The sequence below is a fragment of the Tursiops truncatus genome, chromosome 14 (assembly GCF_011762595.2).
Source record: "Tursiops truncatus isolate mTurTru1 chromosome 14, mTurTru1.mat.Y, whole genome shotgun sequence".
In the NCBI taxonomy this organism is placed as follows: domain Eukaryota; kingdom Metazoa; phylum Chordata; class Mammalia; order Artiodactyla; family Delphinidae; genus Tursiops; species Tursiops truncatus.
In genome coordinates this window covers 44,599,051-44,625,079 of record NC_047047.1, presented here as the reverse complement: position 1 = coordinate 44,625,079, position 26,029 = coordinate 44,599,051, and the positions used below count along the sequence as shown (strand labels likewise).

The 26,029-nt window shown below is 37.5% G+C and overlaps 3 protein-coding genes across 14 annotated transcripts in view; 2 read left to right on the top strand and 1 right to left on the bottom strand.

The window, feature by feature from the left end:
* ASB3 (ankyrin repeat and SOCS box containing 3) overlaps positions 1-22,493 on the bottom strand; it is a 95,559-nt gene extending 73,066 nt beyond the window's left edge. The window contains exon 1 of one of the 2 annotated variants that reach the window (XM_019942631.2): positions 22,354-22,493. The gene's annotated coding sequence lies outside the window, so the exon portion shown is untranslated. Of the gene's footprint in view, positions 1-10,381; positions 10,504-22,353 lie in introns of those variants that run through there. The other variant, XM_019942632.3, reaches the window with a different exon arrangement.
* On the top strand, positions 527-7,995 carry CHAC2 (ChaC glutathione specific gamma-glutamylcyclotransferase 2). Of its 5 annotated transcripts, XM_019942640.3 has the most exons (4): positions 527-742; positions 895-960; positions 5,523-5,558; positions 7,137-7,995. In XM_019942640.3, exons 1-4 carry the CDS (start codon positions 608-610, stop codon positions 7,530-7,532), a joined length of 633 nt encoding a protein of 210 aa, XP_019798199.1. In that variant the 5' UTR covers positions 527-607; the 3' UTR covers positions 7,533-7,995. The 5 variants fall into 5 exon arrangements, with proteins under 5 accessions (XP_019798199.1, XP_019798200.1, XP_019798201.1 ...); XM_019942641.3 differs by lacking the exon at positions 895-960; XM_019942643.3 differs by lacking the exon at positions 895-960 and having other exon boundaries at positions 672-742; positions 5,523-5,563.
* A 105-nt stretch (positions 22,494-22,598) lies between the features above and the next one.
* The window catches only part of ERLEC1 (endoplasmic reticulum lectin 1), a 33,624-nt gene continuing 30,193 nt past the window's right edge, over positions 22,599-26,029 (top strand). For 3 of the 7 annotated variants that reach the window (XR_002177825.3, XM_019942636.3, XM_019942633.3), the window contains exon 1: positions 22,601-22,919. Coding sequence is in view for 6 of the 7 variants with exons in the window: in XM_019942636.3 (XP_019798195.1) it covers positions 22,758-22,919 (162 nt within the window). In the remaining variant the exon portion in view is untranslated. Of the gene's footprint in view, positions 22,920-26,029 lie in introns of all 7 variants that reach the window. The other 4 variants (XM_019942635.3, XM_019942639.3, XM_019942637.3 and 1 more) reach the window with 3 other exon arrangements.

The window sequence follows — 26,029 nt, the reverse complement described above, 5'->3', positions numbered from 1 at the left end:
CAGGCACAAAACTCCTGTAGTAAACTTTCTGCTTTTATTCGACAGGTAGAAAGATTTTTTTTTAATGTAAAAATAGATTACACTCCCTGCAAATCCAGTTTTCAAACCATAACAAAATGTCTTTCTACGTACCAACTGCGGTACCAATAAACAGCTCGCCTCCGTATCTAGACCACACCAGCCACGATTCCCACCCTCTCTCTTCTTCCTCTCTGCATTTGAAAAACAGAAGACAGTTCCAATTTTAGAACCACAAAACCCATAAAAGGATTGTGGGTAATGTAGTCCTCTGACCACGCGCACCTCAGGAAAAGTAGGGTGATTTACAGAGGCTGCTGAAAAAATCCATTGCTTAGTTCAGAGGAAGTCAATGCTTCCGGATACCCTAAGCAAGCAAAAAAATAATAATAATAACTGAGCTGGAGTAGGAAAACATTCTTCGAACTGCAAGTCCCAGTGTGCTTTGCGTCCCCAAGCAGGGAGTGCAGACTTTGCGCCTGCGCAGCCGGTTTCTTGCGTCAGGAAAGCTGTAGTCCCTGCCTGCAGTTCAGAGACCACGCCGAGGGGACAGCCGCCGCCACCACCAAGGAGGAAGAGCAAGGGAAGGATGTGGGTTTTTGGTTACGGGTCCCTCATCTGGAAGGTGGACTTCCCCTATCAGGACAAGGTGGTTGGATATATCTCAGGCTACAGCAGGCGCTTCTGGCAGGGCAGCATCGACCACCGCGGGGTTCCCGGCAAGGTGAGGCGCTAACCAGTCCCCCACACTTACTGACCCCGGCTCACTGCTCCCCATCTCCTGGCCCAGCTCTGTGGGACTTAACACCCCAACGGCCGAGTAAACTCATGAAATAGTTTATAATGCTTCTACCTCTCTCTGTGTACCTTCCTCAGCCACCTGCCCCCGACTCCCTCTCAAACCAAAGGCAGTCCTTCCGAAGCCACTTGACATGCTTGGTGGTAGGTAGTTCTTGAAGAGGAAGAAGCGTGGGCGTAAACTCGCACAAGGCTAACGTGCTGGGAGGGGACCCCATCTCTTGGCAACTACTGCCCCCCCCCAAAAAGGTGGGAAGATAAACCTTCCTGTCACCACGGAGTTGAAATACTAAAATCAACTAGCAAATTCAGCTTTTTTGCAATTAAGTTTATTGGCATTTCTGCATTCTGCCAGGCTTTGACTGGTCTAAGTTTAAACGTGCATGTTATTTCTGGGGTTTTTTAGTATCTTTCCAAAGGTTTTATTTTATGACACCTAAGGTCACAGAAGAACTAGTTTCCAAAATTACCTTACTTTGATCACGTTGGTTGTCTGGCACTTCCCAAGTTAAGTGAGTCCCGCTTTGTTACCTAAATAGCAAAGTACCAATACTATGTCCAGCATTATTTTAATGTTTTTTTCTCAGTGGTTCTCCTCTAAATTATAAATGCAAAATGTAAGTTCTTTGATCCATTTTTCAGTCAGCCATGCAGAGACATTTATCTTAATATATGTGAAAAGAGAGTAAGAGCTCACTGCTTATGCAAATCAGCCTCATTTTGGCTGCAAAACAACTAATCCATAAGGAAAACTAAATTTTGAGTAACTGATAATTTGGATAAGTTGAACACTTCTTATAGTTAACCTCCTAACTTTTAGAAGAGTACAAAGTGTTTAATTGCTTACATATTCTCTAAAATACTCTGAGAGTTATATGAGCTTGATTACCACTTTTTTAAAAAAGAAATTAATATTGGCTCAAAAGCACAATATCTAAAATGCTAGAAATCAGATGTAGCAAGAGATTGAGGTTAATTCCAAAGAAATACCTGTAGCCTTGCATCATGGAAAAGGGAAGAGAGGAAGGCTGTAGTTTGCACCTGCTCATCAATGAGACATAGGATGGAAATCACAAAAAGTTAAAAGCTGTTCTACCTCAACTAGAGTTGGTGAATTAAGAATTTGGCTTTAAGGTAGACAGATGACTTGAAAACAGAGGGCTGATTTACCACAAATGCACATTTACAGGCCAACAGAAACTTCATGGCCAAGGTATCTCCAAGAGTGTTATAAAATAATATTTAAGACTTCAAAGAACTAAGTTAAATAAAATGCCTTTTGAGTTGTCAGATATGGGCACTTAAAACTGCCATTCTGAAGAAGAATGCCTTAACCCAGGCTTCAATTTCAATGACCAAGTATTAATTACTTACGAGCACGGTTATATAGCATATTTTACTACTCTAGTCTCAACCAAAATGTTTGTTTGGTACACAGCATAATGAGTTATGTACACCGTCAAAACAAACCGATGATAAGAAACTGTCATGCCAATACAACAGTTCATGAGTCTTTAAAAAAGAAGAAGGTAGCTATAAAAGCCAATATCTCTCTTTTTACTTAAATATACTAAAATATAGGGCAGGAAATTTGGGGAAAAAAACTGCAGTGGCTAATAGTTTGATACCTACTTTTATTTAAAGAATCCATCCTAGCATATTAAAGGAAAGCCTAAGGCACTAAACATTTTCTAAATATAATGTTCTATTAAGAAAACTGGAAAGAACATTATCTTCACATTTTTTATTATAATGGATCACCAGCCTTTTATAAATATTAACTGTCTGACAAACAAGAATATAAAAGGCTACAGAAATATCTAGCAAATTAGAATAACGTAAATGCTATATAGGACTATGTTTTTACAGCAACATATGCTTCTAGTGAGCATATGATCATTACATATGAAACGTGATATTATTAAACAAATGTTGGACTCATTTCCACATAGTGCAATGTGACATTTGTAGGAAAAATACCAAACTTACTTTCTTTACTAAATTATGCTTTCTTTTTAGCTTCATTTAACTTTAGTATCTTCCTAAGTTTAATTAAGCATCTCATTTATTTCTAACAAAACTGGCCAGTTCTCATCAAATTAAGGATTTATTTAAATGTGAAAAAATTTTCATATCAGAAAGAATATATTTCAATTTCAAAAAGAGAAAACATTTTAACACAAGAGATAATCATGAATATTTACTAAATCCCTCACTTTTCTAGATGTAGATCAGAAACATTACTCATTACCCAATGAAAGCACCCATCATGACTCATATTTCACAGCATACTCCAATCCCATTCAGCTTCCAAGACCCCTTCTTCAGTTTCAATACCCCCAAAACACATTTAAGTGCATTTACAAATTTACATTGTTTCCCAATAATATATTTTATTTTAGGGACAAACAGCTTAAATTTTAGAAAATATTTCTGAGTCAATATATCAGTAGTGCCAAGAGTCAATGTCTGTTTCATCCATAAGCAGTCACAGGGACAAATCTATTTTCCCTTAATGACTCCCTATATATGCTCTTTGTTTTCTGTTTCAATTGCCACCACCTACATCGAGGACTTTACTACCTCTCCTCCTTTCAACAATTACTACTGAGTACTCACATGTAAGTGGGAGACACCTATGCAAACAACAATACCTGATAAGTGCTATAAGGGAAATGAATAAAAGGAGCAATGAGAGTTTAGAAGGAGCTGCTGCAAAGTCATCTGGGCAGACAGCCAAGCCTTTATGGAGAGAGTGGTGGGAGGATATCCAAGGGATTCTAAAGAAGGAAAGGCATTCCACACTGGGAACTAGTAAATCCAAAGATGTGAGTGTCTGTAAAAGTTATAAATAATTCATTACAGCTTGAGAGGGAAAGTGGTTAAGAAATGAGGTTTGTAGTTAACTCATGCAAAATAATTATTTTATCCTGTAGAATATTACAACCCTGAAAAATTCAAAGCACAGAAGTGAGTGGCCCAATTTTTGCACCAGAAAGTCAATCTAGGGCCAAGTAGAGAACAGTCTGGAGGCAGGCAGCGAAATCCCTAAGGAGACAACTGAAGGATGAAGAGAAACCAGATTCAGAAGATAATCAGAAGATAGAGCTACCAAAAATTGGTGACTAGTCTGGTGAAAGGGGAAGGAAAGAAAAGGTGGAATGCAGAACTTGTCCCCTCCACCACTAACATTTCTTACGCACAGTCCACCTCCTTCGCACTTGAACGTGCATACTATATACTTTACGACACCATCTTCCCAAAGCACTTCTTTTATCATGCCAGTCACCTACTACTCAAGTGCTACAGTAGCTCTTCATTTCCTTTTTCTCCCAAATTTCAGTGGCTTCTTCTTTTCCATTGACCCCCAGTTTCAACTCCAATCTCAAATCTGACTCTATCCTATTTCTCCAGTTATGTTTCTGAGTCATCTTCCATACATGGAGGACCCTCTGCTAAAGTCAGACACTTGGCCTGGTATAATCTTGCTTCTAGACCCTCACTCATCAATCATGAGTCACAGTGCCCTTTTGCCAGAATTTTGTCCTTCTTTCTGACCACCCAAGACTCAGAATTCTTACTGCACTTAATAAATAGTATACATCATAGCCCTTAAGTATTCTCTACCTATTTCACATGTTAAGTTCATATTCCAGAATTACAATATAAGCTCTTGAAAGCAGGAATCAAGGTTTTATCTTCTCTACAGCACAGAATGGGTATTCAATAAATAGCTCCATATTCACTTTGACATTGAAGGTAACATGGCAATAACTACATGACCCACACCAATATATGTATCTTCACTTTAGCATTATCTTAAATAGAAAATAAGTCAAATATAAATGTCCAACAATACAAGAATGTTTAAATTATAGTTGACAGTAGAATATTATGCAACTATTAAAATGGATGAGAAGACAAACAGTAAAATATAATTAAATAAAAAACATAATCCAAAATTCTATGTGTTCCGTGATTATGAATTGTCTATACAAATGGACAAAGACTAGAAGGAAATAGCAACAAGGATGACACAAATATCTGAATGATGTAAGTTCGCTATGTGCCACACAATAGGCATACAAGTAGGTAAAATTGTGGCTTACAACTCAACTTTCTCACTAATGATAACATGTCAGTAGACACAGACTTTGGCACCAGGTAGGAATTGTATTTGAAAAAAAAAAAAAGCAAATTCTTAGACTGCTCCATACCTACAGAATCAGGAACTACCTCCAGGTAATTCTGATCTACACTTAAGTTTGAGAACCACTTCCCAATAGGAAAGCACCCTGGAATGTCATGTTTTGTTCCTCAGTGAAACTATAGCAATCTTTTTTTCCTGAAGAGAAAAAAGTGATCACAACATTTATTTATAATTGCTTCTTCCTTTTGCTTTTCATTTTAGATGAGCCTTAGTTAGTCACATGTGTGTGTTTTTTAATATATCCATTCTAAGTGAACATAATATACCTGTTATATACAAATTAAAGAGAATCTTTTAGAAAGGCCAAGATAATTTGGATAAGGTAGACTCTCAATTCATTTTAAAATTTATCATAAAAAATAAGTACTTTTGAAAAAGTGTTTAGTATGAGCAAACAAAGTTAAAATATTCCATGTCAACAGTAAGTTGCTAATGCTCAGTTATTGAACTTTAATTCGGGAAAAAAAATTTTTTTTTTTTTACTTTTTTAAAACAGCCCGGAAGAGTTGTGACTCTTGTTGAAGATCCTGCGGTATGGTATAATTATTCTTTTTTGTATAGTCTTTAATCATAAAATGTTAAGATGTCTCTCAGTTTTAATAATCAATGAAATTTTATTAGCAGTCATCACAGACAATTTGAACTACACTGGGTCTAGAATTCCTCTCTGTATTTGTTGTATTTCTTTTCATCTGTTGGGAAAAGCTGAAATACAGAATTCAAGGTAGACAACAAAAAAAACAATGGCATATAGTCTCATTTTTCCTTTCTCGATGAGTTTATTGACTGAGAATTTTGTGGTCTCCTTTGAAATTAATGGAGCCTGCCCTCAGACAGACTACCACTAAGAATCAAATGAAACCCTAAAGCTTTCCTCACATTTGCTAGGATTCTAATATTTCAGCAAAAATCCCAGTCATGAACTATCACTTTCTTTACTGCCTAATTTTATCAAGAGCACAAGAGGTTTTTTAAAGTTTAGAGCACTAGAAAACTTTTATTTACCTGGTAGTTCTCTGTTTCTTAAATATTTTCAATCATTTTACTGAGATCCAAATTTTATATTATGCAGTTAAATATTTAACTTTAGAAAGGACTCTGATATATAAAATCAAGCAGCTAGCAACAGCAGATGAATGGTGAAATTATGAAACGCTTTCATAACTTACATTAGGAAAAGCATCTATAAAAATGGCTTCAAACTGGTAAAACTCCTAATTAGAGTTAATAAAACCACTTTGTTTCTATAGAATGTTAATTTATTCAAGATGCTTAGCAACCTAAAGTTTAATAATCAAGTTAATAATTAAAGGTTGTCAAGAAACTAGAAAATCTGTGTTACAAACTATAAATCTTGCTTATATCACAGATATTTTATTAATACTACAAAGAATCTTTGCAGCTGAAGTACACTGCTTTTACTGACACTGTTCATGGGCTCTCTTGACAAAGAGGTTGCCATTTAGTATTCTGGATGGAGTAATTTACAAAGGATATTTGAAAGTTTAGGCAGTGAAGAAATGAACAGATAAATGAACCTATCGCCTTAATAGTTGATTACTTTATTACAGAGCTTTTAAAATACAGAACACTTTCTGCAAATAAGGGAACACCAAATATATAAGTGATACTCACCTCCAGCTGAAGGGGGTTGGGGGTCAAACCCCTCCCAGCCAGCACGCCAACACTTATATCCAGAAGCCCTGAAGTAGGCTTCAGGGTGGCTACAACACTCCCTGAAGCAGTTTGGAAACTGCTGCCCCTATACCAGCAGTGAAATGTTTATGGATTTAAAGCTTTAGAACTATATTTAATGACTAAATGAAGACCTGGTATTTTAATTTCAGTCCCATTAGTTAAAAGACAAAATTTGAAAAACTTAAACAAAAATAAATATCCTGGTATACACGGAAATCATTTATTCAGATTGAAGAATGTAAAATGCTGATTTCCTTTACTGTTTAGTATATACCTGTTTGGTGCACATTAAGTGAGGCAAAACTGCACTGATTTCTAAGAATATACAAGATATTTTCTTACATCATAATATATCTTCACCTATTTTAGCCTTGTAAAAACTAAATAATATATTCTTTTCATTTTTCAACAGGGTTGTGTATGGGGTGTTGCTTACAAACTGCCAGTAGGAAAGGAAGAAGAAGTAAAAGCATACCTTGACTTCAGAGAGAAAGGAGGCTACAGGACCACAACAGTCAATTTTTATCCAAAAGATTCCACAACAGAACCATTCACTGTGTTGCTATATATTGGAACATGTGATAATCCTAATTATCTTGGTCCTGCACCTCTGGAAGACATTGCTGAACAAATTTTTAATGCAGCTGGTCCAAGTGGAAAAAATACAGAATATCTTTTTGAACTTGCAAATTCCATTAGAAGCCTTGTGCCAGAAGATGCAGATGAGCATCTTTTCTCTTTGGAAAAATTAGTAAAGGAACGTTTAGAAGGAAAACAGAACTTCAATTGCTTAAAAAGACCTAACTGACTTTTCCCAACAAGCAGAGCTTTTAGTCCTCAGAGAACAGCACAATGGCATTATGATTTGTAAACGTGTTTACTTGAAAATCTTAGTTGTGTTTAATGTTGTAGTCAAGATATCATCTAAATTTATAGTTTAATTGCAAGTGGCCTGAAACACATACATATTCAAGCTATTGGGGTATAGTTAAAGAAAAAATTTGTTTCAATAATATAATGATTTTCCAGCTATGTGATATTAAATACTTGCTCATGAGAAGTGAGTTCTTTAGAAAAATATGATGAAGGACTCAGTTCAGAACTTGTTTTTACCTGAGTAAATATAATTCTGTTATTTCATACCACAGTACTATTTTGAAGTTGTAGAGAATTAAACCAAAAGACCAGTAAACATAATAAGGTTATACCTTCAATATATTCCCATACATCAACTCTGTAATCATGGTTTAAAATAAATAAGCTTAAAATAACATGTAATTAGAAACGTATGGTAATATAGGTAAGATTTGGGCCTTGAATGTGAATCTCTTTATGTAGGTATTAAATGAAATCCTTTCCAATTTAAGCCAAAATATGCATTTTAATATAAAAATTTCCTTGGAATTATAATGTACTATACCTCTCCATTTTTGAATAAATGTATTTTACTACATGGAAAAAACCCTTTCAGCAAGAAAAGCACAAATTATACAAATCATGTCTACTAACAATGTAGTCTAGTCTGTCACTCACTTTGTATTAATCTTATACTGAAACTTAAAAAAAAAAAGATGGGCTATCTGATATTACAAATTAACAGAAACATATAATGAAAGTTTGCTGTTTGAAATGGTGTTTAGAATTGTAATATTTTAAAGAAGTGGTATTACCTGATCATTTGCTACACAGCTTTTTTTTTCCTTCTTACATCTTGTCACCTAAAGGTATCCACTAAGTAGTGTTGATGATGCCACTCAAGTAGGAAACATATATGTGCATTATTAACTCATGTAAAAGTAACTTTGATTCAAACTAATCAGATTATTTCTTATTATAGGTGATATCCTTCTCAACAGGACATATAGTCTCTGTTATATAGTCAACATGAAAAGAATTTCAGTATCACATTAAGTCTAATGTGAAACTAATAATTAGTACAGAAGTTTTTCATGTAAAATAAAATAAAGCTATCCTACATAGTAGGAACAGTAGTCCTTTTCAGGTTTTTTTAAATCTGTTAACACATTACTTGATAATTTACTCAGCTACATAACTATTTTAAATATTTTCCAACATGTTCAATATTAGTTTTCTAGAAGGCATTTCACTTGTCCTGTACAACAGGAAGAATACTAACATTCATTAATGAATACCTCATAAGGATGTACTAGGCACTATACATACAGAATCATCCTCTGAGCATGTTTCCATAGTAACTTGCACACAATTAACACATCTAGTAAGCAGCAGAAGTCCATGTCTCTGCTAAAGCACAAGATCTTTCTACAATATATTTAAAAATCCACTTGAATTTAACTGTCTTTACTAACCTGCATCTCTTTTTCAAGAGGTAAACAAGATTTAACTTTTTGTGTAACGACACAGTACGTGACTTGTTACATAGAGATGTTAATTTTGATAGATGCATACAGATTTCCACAAATATAATGAGCCTATCCAAGATTCACATGCCATAGCTCAGAATCACATAGGTGTATTCAGAGATCCAGCCTTAGTGACTCTTCTACCATTTAATGTATAACTATGTTATGAAATATCAAGGGAGAGGGATTACTTTGGGTTCCCCATTTATGTGTCTTTCTAGACTCTCAGTTAGAAGTTAATTAGAAAATACACATGTGGTATACCATCAATATTTATAGGGAAGCCATGATCCAAATAGCCCAGGGACAGGGACCTTTCATTTTCAGTGGGATGGAGAGAAACATGACTCAAATGGAGAAGATAAACAATACTGAATTAGAGAGAAGCTAGGGTTTGGAGCCCACAAGCTAGTAAGAATCATAAAGGTACTAAGTTATCTAGAGCATAACATTTTTTTTTTTTTTTTTTTTTTTTTTTAGAGCATAACATTTTTGTTAGCAAAACTGCAAGTCTCTTTATAGCCCTTGGAGGTCACTTTCAAAACAGTCTCTCTAATTCTGCCCTCATCACACACACATAACTCAGACTCTCATTCCTCAGAGAATAAATCTTATTAGCTAGGTGTTCAGTTTTAGGAATTCAAGAAAAGTATGAATGTAAACCCTACATAGAGAAAATAAACCTTTAATGTAAATCTCTAATGGAGTAGATTTTTTAAAGTAGGTCTTTCTACTCCTACTCCAGGCCACTATTATATTTCCTTTCCCCACTCCCAAACAAATAACACATTCACTCTTCAGTCTACCAAGAACTGTAAGCACAGTCTAGATACCACCTGCATACATAAAAAGTTATCACTTAGGGAAACGAAGGTTGCTGTGATGTCAACTCTGAATATTTGAAAGCATGAAGGTGATCTATTCCTTCAAGACTGATTTTAAAACATTTTATAGTCAACATTTTATTCTATTATATTAGATTCCTCTTTTCCATAAAAACATATCTTTTTAAAATTATAACTTTGGAAGAGTTGTGAATATAAATGTAAGCATCATCCTCCTATAATTTACATCCCTGATTCTAAGTCAGTTATATGATAAATGTGCTTAAAATTCCCTCTCATCATATCACATCGAAATCTACGTATCAAATAGGGTATTCCAATTATGCCTATCTTTTTCAACAAAAATACTGTGACTATATTTTCTATGAATTTATTCAGCTTTTAACAATCTATTTTTATGAATTTCTAAAACTTTAAAATAAACTCACCCTAGGCACACATTAAAAATTCAACGAGGGGGCTTCCCTGGTGGCACAGTGGTTGAGAGTCCACCTGCCGGTGCAGGGGACACGGGTTCGTGCCCCGGTCTGGGAAGATCCCACATGCCGTAGCCTGCGCATCCGGAGCCTGTGTTCCGCAACGGGAGAGGCCACAACAGTGAGAGCCCCGCATACCGCAAAAAAAAAAAAAAAAAAAAAAAAAAAAATTCAACGATTAGCAAATGATTTTTTAATCCTGTGGCTACTCTTCAAAGAATTTGAACTCCTGAAAAAGTACTAAAATTATTCTTCTAAATGTCAAATTTATATGATGAAAATTAGCTTTACTGAATTTCAGGGTTGTTTAATTCTTCTTAATGTTCATTTTACCTTTTTAAAATATTATATAGTTCAGTACCAACTTCTGGGGAGTTTTATTTAACTGTACTGAACCTCCCTGTCTTTATAAGTGGTTAGCCAATGCACATACATCTGGAAAAACCACCACTTAACCCTACAATTTCTTTCACTCTTCTAGCTTTCCTATCCTTTGCAGGAATTTTTAAACTACAGTGTTCTATTTCCTTATCAACTCATTTCAGTGTCCCTCCAATCTAATTTTACTCTGCTGTACTCTACCCAATCAGTGTAGTCTCAGGTCTCCAATGACCCCTTTCTGATTCAACCCAAAGATCTCAGTCCTTCATTCTTCTTTACAACTCTGACACATCAGACACTAGTGACTGTATCACTAAGGCCAAAAAAGCAGAACATTTCATTGCATTTCTATTTACATCTTTGACTACTGTTTATCAGATGCACAAACTCATCGAACCCTAGGCTTCAATTACCATCTTTATTTAGAAAACTTCCAATCTCTAGCCTACTCCCTCAAACTCTTTACAAATCTATACGTCTTATATGTAAGGTACCTCCAGCTGAGCTATATAAACACCTGAAACTTAGTGTATTAAAAACATAATTCATCTCCTTTCCCAAAGAAAACTGTTGTCCCACATTACTTCCCTGTACATGACACACATTAAATGTTGAACAATGGACAGAACAGAAAATACAACAAACAAGTTTAAAATATCACCAATTCACAGGCTTTTGCAGAAAATATTTTCACAATTTTTACAAAATGTAGTTGTGTTCCTTGTTTATAATAAATTTTAGCATTTTATTTAAAATTTTATATAACTCAAAGCAAAGTGAGCAGGGAAGCCCTGAAGCCTATCTGTGATACGACTTAAAAGTTATGTGTTGGTAAGACCTATCCTTCAAGTATGAGCTGCAACGTTTCTCAACTAAAATAAGAACCTTATAATACGGCAAGAGCCAAGAGTTTCTTACACCTTCTGCTTGCCTCCAATCTTATTTCTTCTTTCCAGCATATATTCTTCTCTGTACTCAGAATTATCTTTCTAAAATATGAAACTAATCTAGTCAGTAATCAAAATGCCTCCCAGGGCATACAAAATAAAGTTCAAATTCTTTAATCTGGTATTCAGCTACATACAACCTGGTGTCAGCATATTTGTCACATTTCACTTCCCACTAGTGCACATCCCCCATGTTCCAGTCACACCATCATCCTCAACCATTAAGACCTAGCAAAAAAGAGGGACTAATGATAGGTGGCAAGCAATCACTATGCAGCAAGACTACTAAGATAAAAAAGATAGCTCCCAGCTATCAAGAACCACATTTGGTGGAGAGACACACAAGCAAGCAAATCAATGTTACTTACCAGAAAGGCTGGGACATAAGATCAGAGAAAGCTTCACAGAAAAAAATAAATTGTTGCTCATGTATCAAAGAATAGTAGTTAACACTTATGGAGCACTTACTATAAATGCCAAAATCTATTCCTAGTACTTTACACATATTATTCCCCAATGAGAGACAAAAAGAGTTTAACTTAAACAAACATTAATAATAACTATCATTGAATACTTACAACATGCCAGGCACTGTGCTAAGCACTAAAAAGGAACAAAATGGAATTAAGGTCTTTAATTTTGGGGAAAGAAAAAAAAAAACAGTGAGAGATGGCAGGTTTTTCATTTTGTACCTCCACTGGTAAGTTTTAACCCCAATGAGATTCTTTCCTGAAACAGGACAAAGTTAAAAGAATTTTTTAAAAAGATTCATTTAATTACCCGTATTCTAAAGTCATAATTTTTTAAAATTTAAACAGATGTGTTTTGCCCAATATTCTCAACAACACTGATTGATTTATTCAACATATACCTATCAATTACCTACTTTGTGTAAGACAAACTAAGCATATGCATTTTCTTCCACTTCCTAGCAGAATCCCACTGAAGTGCATTCATGCATTCTAGAAGGAGAGCAGATGGGATTATATTGAGGATTAAGCCAGTGCAGAGAAAACCACAGTCTAGAACAAACATGCAGGTGCACCTATATGCATGTGTACACACAAGAAAGCTGCAGCCATGCAGAAGCCTTTCCTGCCAGCAGAGTCTGAAGAAATACCAAACCTAGATACAGCAGAAAGGGGCTGTAGGACAAAAATCAGGATTCTTATAATATGTATATTAGATAGCCAAGCCAAACCTTTTATCTTACTCCTTTACACACAGAATGTCTAGGAGCAACAATGCTGGTTTTCAGCTAAAACCACAACTTTTTTTTTTTTTTTAATTTAACAATCTACCCTGAAAGCATTAGAACATCTTCATGCTCCACAACAAAGCCTTCCTTACTTGGGCACAGGGTGGAGGGAGAAGAGGAAGAGGCAGCTGTTTTCCTGCGTTTCACCCATGGACTCTAAAGTGAGGCACAACAGCTGATACCCTGCTCACTTACAAAGAGTTCAAGAATCCTTTGTTTGTTTTTTTAATTTTTGAGGAAGAGGAAAAGCAAAAGCACAAAAGGGTGAAAATAATCAACTCACCTTAAGGAAGCAGAGCTTTTAAACTTATAGATGTTTAAAGTTTGTAAGTGCTATCCTCAAAGAAATTCATGAAGACATTGCATCTATTAAAAATGAGCAACTGGAAACTATGGAAACAGGAAAAAAAAGAAACACTGACGAAAGATATTCAAAAAGGAGAACTGATAGTCAAAGGAAATAGATCTCTTGAATTGATCTTCCACATTACCTAATTTTTTTTGTCCTTTTTCTCTGTTTGGAAGAATCTATCTAAATGGTATTCTGAATAGAAAAGAGAAAATGAAGGAGAACAAAATTTAATAAGTGAACAAATGGGACTCATGGAGTGCAATGAAGGATCAATGAAAAAAGATCCACATCTAGAAAGAAATACTCTCATCGAGTATGATAAAACCAATGATAAAGAAAAAGAGTCTAATAAAACATTCCAGAGGAAAAAGTATATTACTTGCAAAAAAGAAGCAGAATCAACTGGCTTTAGTATTCTCGTCAGATATACTAGATGGTAAAAGGCAAAGGAATGATGTCTTCAAAGTTTCAAGCAAAACGAAATGATTGAACTATGAATTCTATTCACAAACTATTAACTGAGAAGGCAAGATAAATACATTTGCATATTATAGGCCTGTGAAAATTAAATTACCTGCTTTATATCTTTTCCCAAAAAGTTACTTCTAATTAGGTATACCCCAACAAGCTGGGAGGGAAATGTGAGACAAGGAGGACACGGAATAACATAAAACAGTAGATTTAACCCAGGAGAGTTACCCCAAAAAAACAAACATGGATAGATGGATAGACCCAATATAGATAGGTAGATATGCAACAGACTTGGAAAGCAACTAGTGTAAATTAGAACAAAGTGTTTGAGAGCTCAAAATATATCTTCAAGGGCTTCCCTGGTGGCGCAGTGGTTGAGAATCTGCCTGCCAATGCAGGGGACACTGGTTCGAGCCCTGGTCTGGGAAGATCCCACATGCCGTGGAGCAACTGAGCCCGTGAGCCACAATTACTGAGCCTGCGCGTCTGGAGCCTGTGCTCCGCAACAAGAGAGGCCGCGACAGTGAGAGGCCCGCGCATCGGGATGAAGAGTGGCTCCGCTTGCCACAACTAGAGAAAGCCCTCGCACAGAAACGAAGACCCAACACTGCCATAAATAAATTAATTAATTAAAAAAAATTTAAAAATATATATATCTTCAAGAACAAAATGGATTCATTTTAGCAAATATAGTACTAATTTTAGGGAGCTAAAAGGACACTTTAAGTGGCAGAGGATTAATACAATTACATTTCTTTCTCTGCAGTTCCAATTACACCTCTTGATTTTATACTGACTTGTACTTGCATAAGTACAATATTGTAAAGTTTATAGGTTTTCAATGCTTGAGAATCAACCTATAAACAAAGCACAGAAAAACTGAATAAAGTCACAGAACGTAGATGTTATAAACATATAGTAGTAGCCAATTGCAGAAGCAGTGAAAATGATAATAAAAGCTAACACATATTACATATTTAATATGTAATTAAGGCACTATGCTGAAAAAGCCTTACATGCAATAACTCATTGATTACAAAATGGCAACACTGAGAAGTGGCCAAAAGAATGGATTCAGGAGCAAGACTGTTTGGGTTTGATATCCAGTTCCACTGCTTACCAGTGTTATGACCTTGGGCAAGTTGCCATATTTTGTCAATATATTTATTTCATTTTAAGACTTCTGAAATTGAGATGAGTCTTACACTAGATGGCATGTCATAAATGTAACTGGTAGTGGTTATTTTCTTTGTTAGTAGTACAAAAAAAAAATAGTGAGCCCTAGAATCAATGGCAAAGGGGAACTGCTATAGTTTTAAACAGACTTTAAATTGGGATTGACATATATATACTATATATAAAATAGAAAACTAATAAGGACCTACTGTACAGCACAGGGAACTCTACTCAATACTCTGTAATGGCCTATATGGGAAAAGAATCTGAAAAAGAGTGGATATATGCATAACTGATTCACTTTGCTGTACACCTGAAACTAAAACAACATTGTAAATCAACTATACTCCAATAAACTTCTTTTAAAAATAAAAATAAAACAGCCTTTATGACAACAATTAAATGCAAGGCATGACCCCTGATTGGATCCTGAATGGGGGGAAAAAGGCCAATAAATGGTGAAAGTTGAAATCATTGTTATTTTTCTAAGATGTGATAGTAGTATACACCTTTGGTTATAGAGGAATCTTTTTATTCCTAGTCATTGATTTTTTTCAAGGTTCAGGACAGCTGTCTTGTAGAATGAGCCACATTTTTTGTTTGATAATTTTCTTATACCCAGGCTTGACAAGAATACTACACAGGTATGGTTATATATAGGTGTTGTACACATGAAGTTTTAAAAACTCATTCTTATACAAAATTCTTAACAGAAAATCCTTAGGAAAAACCATAAACAAAAATATAAAGCATAGGATTAAAAAAAGAAACATTCTAGCTTGATTTGAAATCAAATTTCCAATCTCCTTTCTTTTTCCTTGTACCTAAGAAATGAGTATGTACAATATTCACATTTGCACCTGGATATTTGCTAGCATTCTGTCACCTGTGAACATGATGTATTTTAACCAAAAATCTCTGAAGGCCAAAACTTTTCTCCTCATTTATTTTTCCCAAAATGTGTATCCCAGTCCTCTTAAGTCTTCTTGTTACCACAGAGTAAATTATATTTAAAGGAGTGATTGGAGGGGAAAAAAGATCAATATTGGAAATTAACAGAAATGGTCAATTACTATCTTAGGCAGCCTCTGGAGTAATTAGTGTTAAACAACCTCATTGCATACCAGCTGTTAATTTGAACAAATGTCTTTATTTTTATCGGTTTTTGCCCTTTATATCTCTAAATGAGAAAGTATTATAGAGATATGGGATAACTTTTAACTCAAAGCCCAAATGGTTGGTTCTCATTTCTGTCTCAGAAAAATTTCAACTAGAAAAAAAATTTAAAGTTTTATTCAACCATATTTTATAACATGGCACAGATATACAATTTTATACCTGTGTGTGAATTATATTAGAACATATTAACCTCTCTTGCGTTTCAGTTTCCTAATCAGTAAAATGAGGAAACAATAAAATTTAACTTCTGAGGTTATTACAAGGAATAAATCAATTATATAAATTTGTATCTATAAAGCGCTTAAAATAGTGCCTGGACACATCTATTAAATGAATGAAATACATAATAAATCTCAATCTTCATAATAGTTCTTACATCTCATATTTGTTATTTTCTCCATTTTAAAGGTAAGAAAACTGAGCTCTAAAGAGGTTAAGTAACGTGCCCAAGGTCACACATGTAGTAGGTAGGATCAGAATCTCACTAGCCTAACTCTTGAGCCCCTGCTCCTAACCACCTCACTATTCAGTTGTACAGAGTTTGCATATAGTTATTCAGCCATTGCCTTATTATTAGAAAATCAGATATCCAGTGTTTTTTTTTGCCATTACAGCTAATGCCACAATGAATTATCTTTATACATACATCCTTATGTGTCAGGGCTTTTGTATTTAAAGGAGAAAGTCCAAAAAGTAAAATCACTAGGCCAAAAGGTTTGCGTATTTTTAACTTTAAAAATTACTAATTTTGGGCTTCCCTGGTGGCGCAGTGGTTGAGAGTCCGCCTGCCAATGCAGGGGACACGGGTTCGTGCCCCGGTCCGGGAAGATCCCACATGCCGCAGAGCGGCTGGGCCCGTGAGCCATGGCCGCTAAGCCTGTGCGTCCGGAGCCTGTGCTCCGCAACAGGATAGGCCACAACAGTGAGAGGCCCGCGTACCGCAAAAAAAAAAAAAAAAAAATTGCGAACTTAAAAAAGTTTATTATAGCAGGTCTGTCTTTCCTTTTACAGTACCTGGATTTCCTGTCTTACTAAAAAATACCATCCCTACTCCAATTATATGAATATTCTCCTAATTGCTTCATATGGAAATATCTTTAACTCATTTACAATTTATTTACTTTTTTTTGGCAGCGCTGCCTGGCTTACAGTCCCCGACCAGGGATCGAACACGGACCCTCAGCAGTGAAAGCGTGGAGTCCTGACCACTGGACCACCAGGGAATTCTCACAATTTACTTTTTATATAATTTATGATAAGGTGATCTAGTTGGTTTTCCTATAGATGAATAGCAAATTCCACTATCAGCATTTATTGATTAAAACATCCTTTTCCCACAAAAGTGAAATGACACCCTTGTCACATATTAAATTCCTTATGTCATTCTCATACTCAAACCAAATTATTTTTGATCTCTATGTCTTGGGTTCATGCTCCTTCATCCCTTAGAATAGGCCTCTCCCAGCTCTGTAAATCCGATTCCTACCATCCATTAAGGTCCTATACAAATGCCAAGACTATTTTATTGGTTTCCACGCTTCCTCCTTCTCATCCCTTGCTAGAGGTAATCACCCCCTCCTTTGAATGTCTGCAATACTTTATCTGCACAGTACTTCTCTAACAACGCTTCTCACTTTTAATATAATTAGTTATTTACAAGTCCTGTCTCCCTTCTTAGGTGGTAATATTTTGGTGGACTTGATCTATATCTAAGTCATTTTTTTAATATCTAAGTCATTTTTATAGCACCCTTAGTACTTTGGACAGTGCTTCCAAACCACATTTATTAGATGAATAACTGCACAACTTTCTTGATCTCTCCCCAGATCTGTAGTTCTGCAGCTAATTGAAAACTGCCACATTAAGACTAACTCCCTTGTGTGCAGAAAAGCGTAGTTTTGCCAAATAAAGGGGAATTTTTCTGGAATCCATGAAGCAGAAATTTAAAATAAACAAAATTTAAGATTGTGTATTCTGTACCATATTTACATGAGAAAAAATCAAGAGACTATTAAATGAAGTAATTGACTATTTTTTCAAAATAATTTCTAGGCAATGATGGTGTTAATACAGATTCAGGACAATCTTCTACATAGTTACATTCAAAATTCTCTATGATGATAACTGCATAATGATGACATCAGTGCGAGGTAAGATTAAGTGCCTTATGGAATCATCAAAAGATACAACACAAACAGGCATCATAGGCAAAGTAGGTGTTCACTACACTGCAAAATTTTTAGAGTGCTAGAAAGGTCCCCTGCTTGCCTCTAAATATCTTCCCACTCAGTGAGCTAATGCCTAAAACTTTACCATCAATATTCAAGACTCTCATTTAAAAGTCTAAACCAGTGATTCTCAACCATGGGCCATTTTGCCTGCCAAGGGACATTTGGCAATGTGTGCAGACATTTCTGGTTGTCACAACTTGGCTGGGGGTAGGGGGGAGGGCGGGGTTGCTATTAGCATCTAGTGGACACAAGCCAGGTATGCTCCTAAACGTTATACGACACACAAGATAGCCCCTCACAACAAGGATTTTCCTGGCCCAACATGTCAACATTGCCAAGGTTTTGAGAAACTGGTGTATATTCTGCTGAAATGCAAAAACATAATGTCTTTAATTTAACATACACATAAAAAAGCCTCCACTTCAATCCAATCAAGCCTTTCTTCCCCTCTGCTCCTCCTCCATGCTGTCAAATCCAGTGGTTACCTGCTTATCCTCATCTTCCACAACTCCTCAGCAGCATTTACTTGACTCAGCTAGCTGGTCATTCCCATGGTACACTTCTTTCTCTTGACTTCCTTGATATCTCAGTTTTCTGATTTTCTTTCTGCTTTACTGGGCACACCTCCCCAGTCCATTTCGTTAATTCTTCAATGCTGTTCAGTATCTAATGTTGCAATGACTCATCTTCCCTTTGTTATCCTCATTTTTTCCCTAAATGATGTCAGCCAGAACCATGGCTCTCAGTAAATCTATATGCTAATAACGCCAAAATTTATAACTCCAGCTCTGACCTCCTTACCTGAGCTTCAGGTTTATTTAACCAACATGTTAGCTGGATGTCTAACTGATATCTACAACTTAACATGTCCAGTAAATAAACTATACTCCAATAAAAATTTAAAAAAATAATAAAACTTAACATGTCCAAAACAGAACCCTTGATTCAGAAATTACTCTTATTGTAATCAAACCACATATGTAAGATGTTAACAACTGGGGAAATCTAGGTTTGATTCTTGCAACTATTATATAAGTTTGAAATCACTTCAAAATAAAAAGTAAAACAGACAAAAACACAGGGCTCCCATCAGTCCACATTCTTCTCTTCCCTTTTTCAGTAAACTGCACCACCAGTTCCTCATAAAACATATCTAGACATCATCATTAATTCATCTCTGTAAGAACATGTCACATCTAATCCACCAGCAAATTCAAGATGCTGTAGCTGAAAAATATATCCAAATTAGGCCACTTCTCCCCACCTCTGCTGCTACCAGCTTCCTAACTGGTCTCCCTGTTGCCATACTTGCCCCTCCATTAGTTTCCTAGGGCTGCCATACAACTAAGCCCACATGCTGAGGGCTTAATTGCTCCACGGCATGTGGCATCTTCCGAGACCCAGGCTCGAACCCATGTCCCCTGCATTGGCAGACAGATTCTTAACCACTGTGCCACCAGGAAAGTCCCAGGTCTGGGGGTTAGAAGTCTGAAATCAAGGTGTCAGCAGAGCCACGATCTCTATGAAACCTCTATGGGAGGATTTGTCCTTACCTCTTGCTAACTTCTGGTGGTTGCTGGCAAACTTTAGCGTTCCTTGGTTTGTAGACACATCACTTCAATCTCTGCCTCCATCCTCACAGAGCATTCTCTCTGTATATCTGTGTCCAAATATCCCTCTTCTTATAAAGACACTAGTCATTGTATTAGGGCCCACCTGAGTTCAATGATCTTAACTTTCCATCTGCAAAGACCCTATTTCCAAATAAGTTCACACTCACAGGTTCCAGGAGTTAGGACTTCAGCATATCCTTTTGGGGAACACAGTTCAGCCAATAACATTCTCTATAATCGGTTTTCCACACAGCAACCATAATGATCTTCATGAATGTACATCAGGCCACATTACTCTCCTACTTACAGATCTGTGTCCAGCTGGCCATCTCCTACCACTTTGCTCTTACACTCCAGCAACATTAGCCTTCTTTCTGTCCCTCCAACACACCAAGCTTTTCCACCTGGAAATTGCTGTGTGGCTTCCTCTTCACCATTTCAAGTCACAACTCAAATGTCACTTCCTCACACAAGTCTGACCATCTACCTGAGCAGCATGTCCCAGAAGCATTCTCTTTCACACAACCCTAGTTTCTAAGCAGCAGTGACCATTACCAGAAATTACCTTACTTGTTTTTTATCTGTTACTTGAACATAAGCTCTATTGAGGCAGCTTCCATCACTATAGACCCAGAGACTAAACCAGGGCAGACAAATATTTTTCATTTTTATTTAGTCAAATACATCTCTTTTCCTTCATGACTTCAGGATTTCCTATCTTACACACCAAGATCATTGAATTATTCTCCTAAGTTTTCTTCTATTGTTTTCTTTTTGTTGTTCATTTAAATACCTAATCCATTTGGAATTAATCTTGAACTGAATGAACTGAATTAATCTGAACTGACTGCCTCTGTTCCTCTAAGAGAGCACTAATCTCCTGCTGTTGATTCCATCCCACACTATCTGCTGACTACACCGAAAAGCCCTAACGGACGATCTAGAAGGATGGTGCTGGAAATGCACTTCCCCACCTGCCTGATGAACTCCTAACAATCCTTAAAACCTCAATTCTAATGTCACCTCTCCTGGGAAGCCTTTCCTGTCCAATCTCTGCCCTTCTTTATATCTTCACTCTAACATCTCTCTACTGTATAATCTATAGTACCTGCCTCATAACATATATAAAGTACTTACACTAGTGCACGGAAGAAAGGCTATATAAATGTTAACTACTTTATTATATCACAATAGGTTACCATTATTTGTCTGTGTAATCTCCCTTGTTAGACCATGAGAGAAAGAGGACAGAGACCCATTTATTTGCCATTTAACAATCCCAGTGTTTGCACACGTATTAAGCATTAGTAAGTAAATAAATTAATGAACAACACCTCAATTCTGGAAAAAAGTAATTTTCTTTGATGCTGCGGATTCCTTTTGTTTTAAAAAAGGAAATTTTTAAAACAAAAAACAGAAAAACAGACTGTTCTTCCTGCTTTTTGATTTGGCTCAAAGTGCGCGGGGGGTGGGAGGGACGACGACACACAAGGGGCGACACAGTCTTTAGCAGATCTAGCACGGAGGTCTAGCTTTTCCCACCTCCAGAAACACAATGACAGGTGCTATAGAACTAACACTGTATAACCCATTATATTAGAGATGAAAACAACGGCTTTTTTTTTAAGATGGGGAGGGGAATCCAAAACTTTTTGTGTTTTGAATAAAGTCAGAGATATCTGAACCTCATGTGAGTTCATAACCTCACATTCACCTGGCCCTGAACCCCACATAAAGCAACTTATCGGCTTCCTTAAAAAAACAGCAACCCCCCCCCCCCAAAAAAAAAACAGCAACCCAACACTTCAACTCTGGGATGAAAGAGACTCCCGTAAAGCAAAATATGTAGGGGCTGAGCTATCTAGCTGCCCTTCCCACAAGGAGATTCTCCGTCTAGGCCATCCTCGGAGAATTGCAGTATTCTTATACGAGGGGACGACAGGTTTCCTCGGCTCGGGTATCCCCGAAACCATGGCTGCGGAGACTGAGCCAACCCCCGCCCTGCGTCAGTCAGGAGCTGGAAGTAGTGAGGTGACCGCGGCCCACAGCAAAAGAGGCGGAGAGAAACTTCCAGCGGGAAAGATGAAGTGTACAGAAGCTACGTGCGAAGAAAAGGAAAAGCAGCGAGAGGGTAGAGCAGTCAGGAACACCGCCACTTCTCACTTCTCCTCGCCACCTCGAATTTTCTCATCTGAAGACCAGCACCCGCCCCGCTCACACTCTCCTGTAGCTGCTCCACGAGCGCCAAGCCGCTGCCCAGCCGGTGGAGAGCCGCGCGGGTGGCGGAAGGGAACAGCCGCCGCCTCCCGGACTCACCAGCTCTCCGTGCCGCCACTTCGCCGCCGCCGAAAGGGCTGGTCCGAGGCCCGTTCTTTGCGCGTCCGCTCCCGGGAAGCCGCTGCCTTCGCTCCCAGCCACGAGACTGCGGTTGCGCGCGACAAGGTAAGCCCGGCCGGCGTCCCGGCTTCCGTAGGCGGACGGCTCGGCGGCCCCGGATGTTGATATACCGCCTGCCCCGGAAACGGTGGCGAGAAGTCCAAGGGGGCGGGGGTGGTGTTGCTGGGCTCTCCGGAAGGAGACGTGGCGGCTGTTGGGGCCCGGGTTACCTGGGCGCTTGGTAGTCCCGCCGCCTCCTCCTCCTCCTCCTCCTCCTTCCCCCTCTCCTCTCCACTGTGGGCCGAGGGGGTTGTGGCGGCGGCTGGAGAGCTCGGCGGCGGAGGATGGAGGAAGGAGGCGGCGGCGCGCGGAGTCTGGTCCCAGGCGGGCCGCTGTTACTGGTACTCTGCGGTCTCCTAGAGGCGTCCGGCGGCGGCCGAGCGCTCCCCCAGCTCAGCGATGACATCCCTTTCCGCGTCAACTGGCCCGGCACCGAGTTCTCTCTGGTCAGTGCCCTCGCGAACTCGGTAGCCATCTCTCTTCCTCCTGGCACTTAAGGGTTCGGCCCCTTCCCTCAGTATTCTGCGTTTTTTCCCCCTAGAACCTCCTCTGCGGGCGCATGCCTCCTTCCCCAATCCAAAGCTTCATCGACCCCGCGTTCATTCATTCAAACGGCAAGTGTTATCAGACACGTTCTGTGGATGTGCCCTCCATGCTACGCATTCCGGGATCCAGCGGTCACTTGCTCTCCCCTTTAAAAATCTGTCGCACTATACCTTAGCAACACTCCCCCCCTGTGGAAGAAGCTTTTCTAGAACCACGTCAGGCGCACACATTTGTCTTCTTTGGAAAGTCCTCTGCAGCTCTTAACTCCACCAGCAGCCTTCTGTCCTTCAAGGAGTATTACACACCCTACCTACACAACCAGTTGTACTGCGGATATGAGTTCCCTCTCTAATATTCGTTCTTTCTCCCTTGTATATACACACACAGTACATAACATATACGCACAGCTCTTTTTCCTTCAGAGTTGTTTCTGAGAGGGCTGTTTGGCCTGTGAGATGTTAACGACGCTCTATGCAGAATATCCTTTACAGTTTTGATGTATTACGGCTGTTATTTAAGACCCCAAAACATGAGATTTTATGATCGGTTTTCCTACATTGAAAAACATATTTATAATCTCAAAGTAATGAATATTTGCAGTCCTTCTTCCTTTGGGGAGTGCACTGCTGAGAAGTCTTGCTATCCACGGGAGGCCAGTAGAAATTGGGCTCTTGTGATACTTACCGTATGGTAATTAATTCATTTATTTCAAATGGAAGTCGGGGAAAATGCAACAGTTCCCCCCACCCCGCTCCGCCCTGCAGAATTTTTTTAAAATTCTTATTCCAGTTACCTGCAGTCGTTCTACTTGGAAGACTGTTTTAGTATATTGTTCTATTACTATTTCACTGAAACGTGAATATGTGATACTAGGATGTCTGCACAGAATGTCCCAGGATAACGGATGTCATCAGTACCACAACAGACTTCTATTTGCAGATGTTAGTTTTTGCTAATATTTCACACCTGGTTTGTTTCTCCACCTGTCTTCAGTTCTTCCATTCTGGTAGTTCAGTGGTTCTTAAGTATTTCTCTGGGAAGCCAGATTAATCTTTGCATTAATGCCAAGAAATATTTTTAAAATTAATTTTTATTGGAGCATAGTTGGTTTACAATGTTGTGTTAGTTTCTGCTTTACAGCAAAGTGAATCAGTTATACATATATACACTTTTTTTAAGATTCTATTCCCATATAGGTCATTACGGAGTATTGAGTAGTGTTCCCTGTGCTATACAATTGGTTCTTATTCAGGAAATATTGATATATTAAAATACTTATATGCAAGTTTGTTACAAGTCAGATATAACTAAGAGGCTTGGGATAAGAATATTTTAGTCCAGCCTCTGTTATTATTTCCAAAGAGCACACTTGGCATGAACTTGGCAAATGTTTAAAGAATGTGGTCATTAAAATTTTTTACTCTTGCACCTGTGTTTTGCTTTTTTTTTTTAATTTAAAAAGGCATGCTGATATGTGGCCCTAAAAATTTACTGACCTATACGTAGATGACTAAAACTAGCCTTTTTAGAAGTTACTACTAAATTGTTCAGTTTTCTTTCTGGCACTGGTGTTTGCTGGCTAAAAAGAGGTTATGGTAGAAGATCTCGGTCTTAACGTATGCTGTACCAACCTTTTCTATATCTAACAATTTTATTTTGACATTTTGTTTTTAATTACTTTTCTTTGACAATGAAGCATAATCTAAGATGGACACATTTGAAAATTTGGAGAGAAATTCTTTTTCTTTTCTTTTTTTAAGTTTGAGTTATTTTGAGAAAAATCTAGAAACATTTTCCTATAAGTTGGCAAAAGATCTGTGGCCCTCACACAAAAATAAGCCCCAAGAGTGATTATCATTGATCTTTGTTTTTTTTTTTTTTTTTTTTAGTATTTTTCTAATCTCAGGGCTTCCCTTCCCTACTTTGTGTAACTGAAACTACAGCCCTCCACACCTGGCACTGTCATTTTGTTTTATAGGCCAGTTGGATGGACATTTGTGTGTAACTAAGCAGCTGTATGAACTAGGATAAAGGTCTTTATCTCTCTCCCACCTGAAATTGGAAGGGACTTGATTAGAAGATTTGAATTTTCTTTATCTTTAAAATTCTTCTGTGCTTTAAATCATCTTCCCCTTCATGTATATCAAAATAATACATAGGGCTTCCCTGGTGGCGCAGTGGTTGAGAGTCCGCCTGCCGATGCAAGGGACATGGGTTCGTGCCCCGGTCCGGGAAGATCCCACGTGCCGCGGAGCGGCTGGGCCCGTGAGCCATGGCCGCTGAGCCTGCGCGTCCGGAGCCTGTGCTCCGCAACAGGAGAGGCCACAACAGTGAGAGGCCCGCGTACAACTAAAAAAAAAAAAAAAAAAAATACATAATCTTTCAAATTTGCTTAGAAAAGTATTAAGCACCAAAATTGTGTACATTTTTAAATGTTTACAATAATTAATGATTATGATATTCTTTCTTTACTGGTTTTTAGAAGTCAGTTTTGTTTTTGTGTATATTTTCCTTCTGAAATAACATCTCTGTGTCATTAAAGTGTTCGATTATTCATTACTTCACAGAGTTTATGAATTTCACCGAAGGAAAACCACAAAATAAGTCTAATTTTCTTTCTACTTCTTTTGTAAGTATAGAAATGTATTCCCACTCAAAAACTTTCCCCAGACACTACTCTTGGGAAAAATGGTGACCAACTCCATGGTTTGAAGCATGTTATATATATTAACAAGTAGTGCCATTGAGTTTATTTTACAGCCTCTCCAAGGATAGTTTTCTCTCTCATCCTGTATCTTAATTCTTACAGACTCATGTCAAACATTAGGAATTTCTCCCCTGCCAAGATACTTTTTAAATTCCTTAATCTTAAAGACCACACCCCCCTTGATTAGTTTCATTATATTAAAATCTGATTTTTATCAAATCACTAATCTTACACTAGAAATACTTTAAGGTATTAAGTTATATAGAACAAGTCTTTTTACACTATCTGTGATTCTGTGCATTC

What these genes read in the sequence shown, in the direction of transcription:
- CHAC2 (XM_019942640.3), top strand. Translation starts at nt 608, where the DNA reads ATGTGGGTTTTTGGTTACGGGTCCCTCATCTGGAAGGTGGACTTCCCC. An exon ending in ACCGCGGGGTTCCCGGCAAG is followed by an intron (nt 743 to 894) that starts GTGAGGCGCTAA and finishes TACCTTCCTCAG; the next exon opens with CCACCTGCCCCCGACTCCCT. An exon ending in GCCACTTGACATGCTTGGTG is followed by an intron (nt 961 to 5,522) that starts GTAGGTAGTTCT and finishes TTTTTAAAACAG; the next exon opens with CCCGGAAGAGTTGTGACTCT.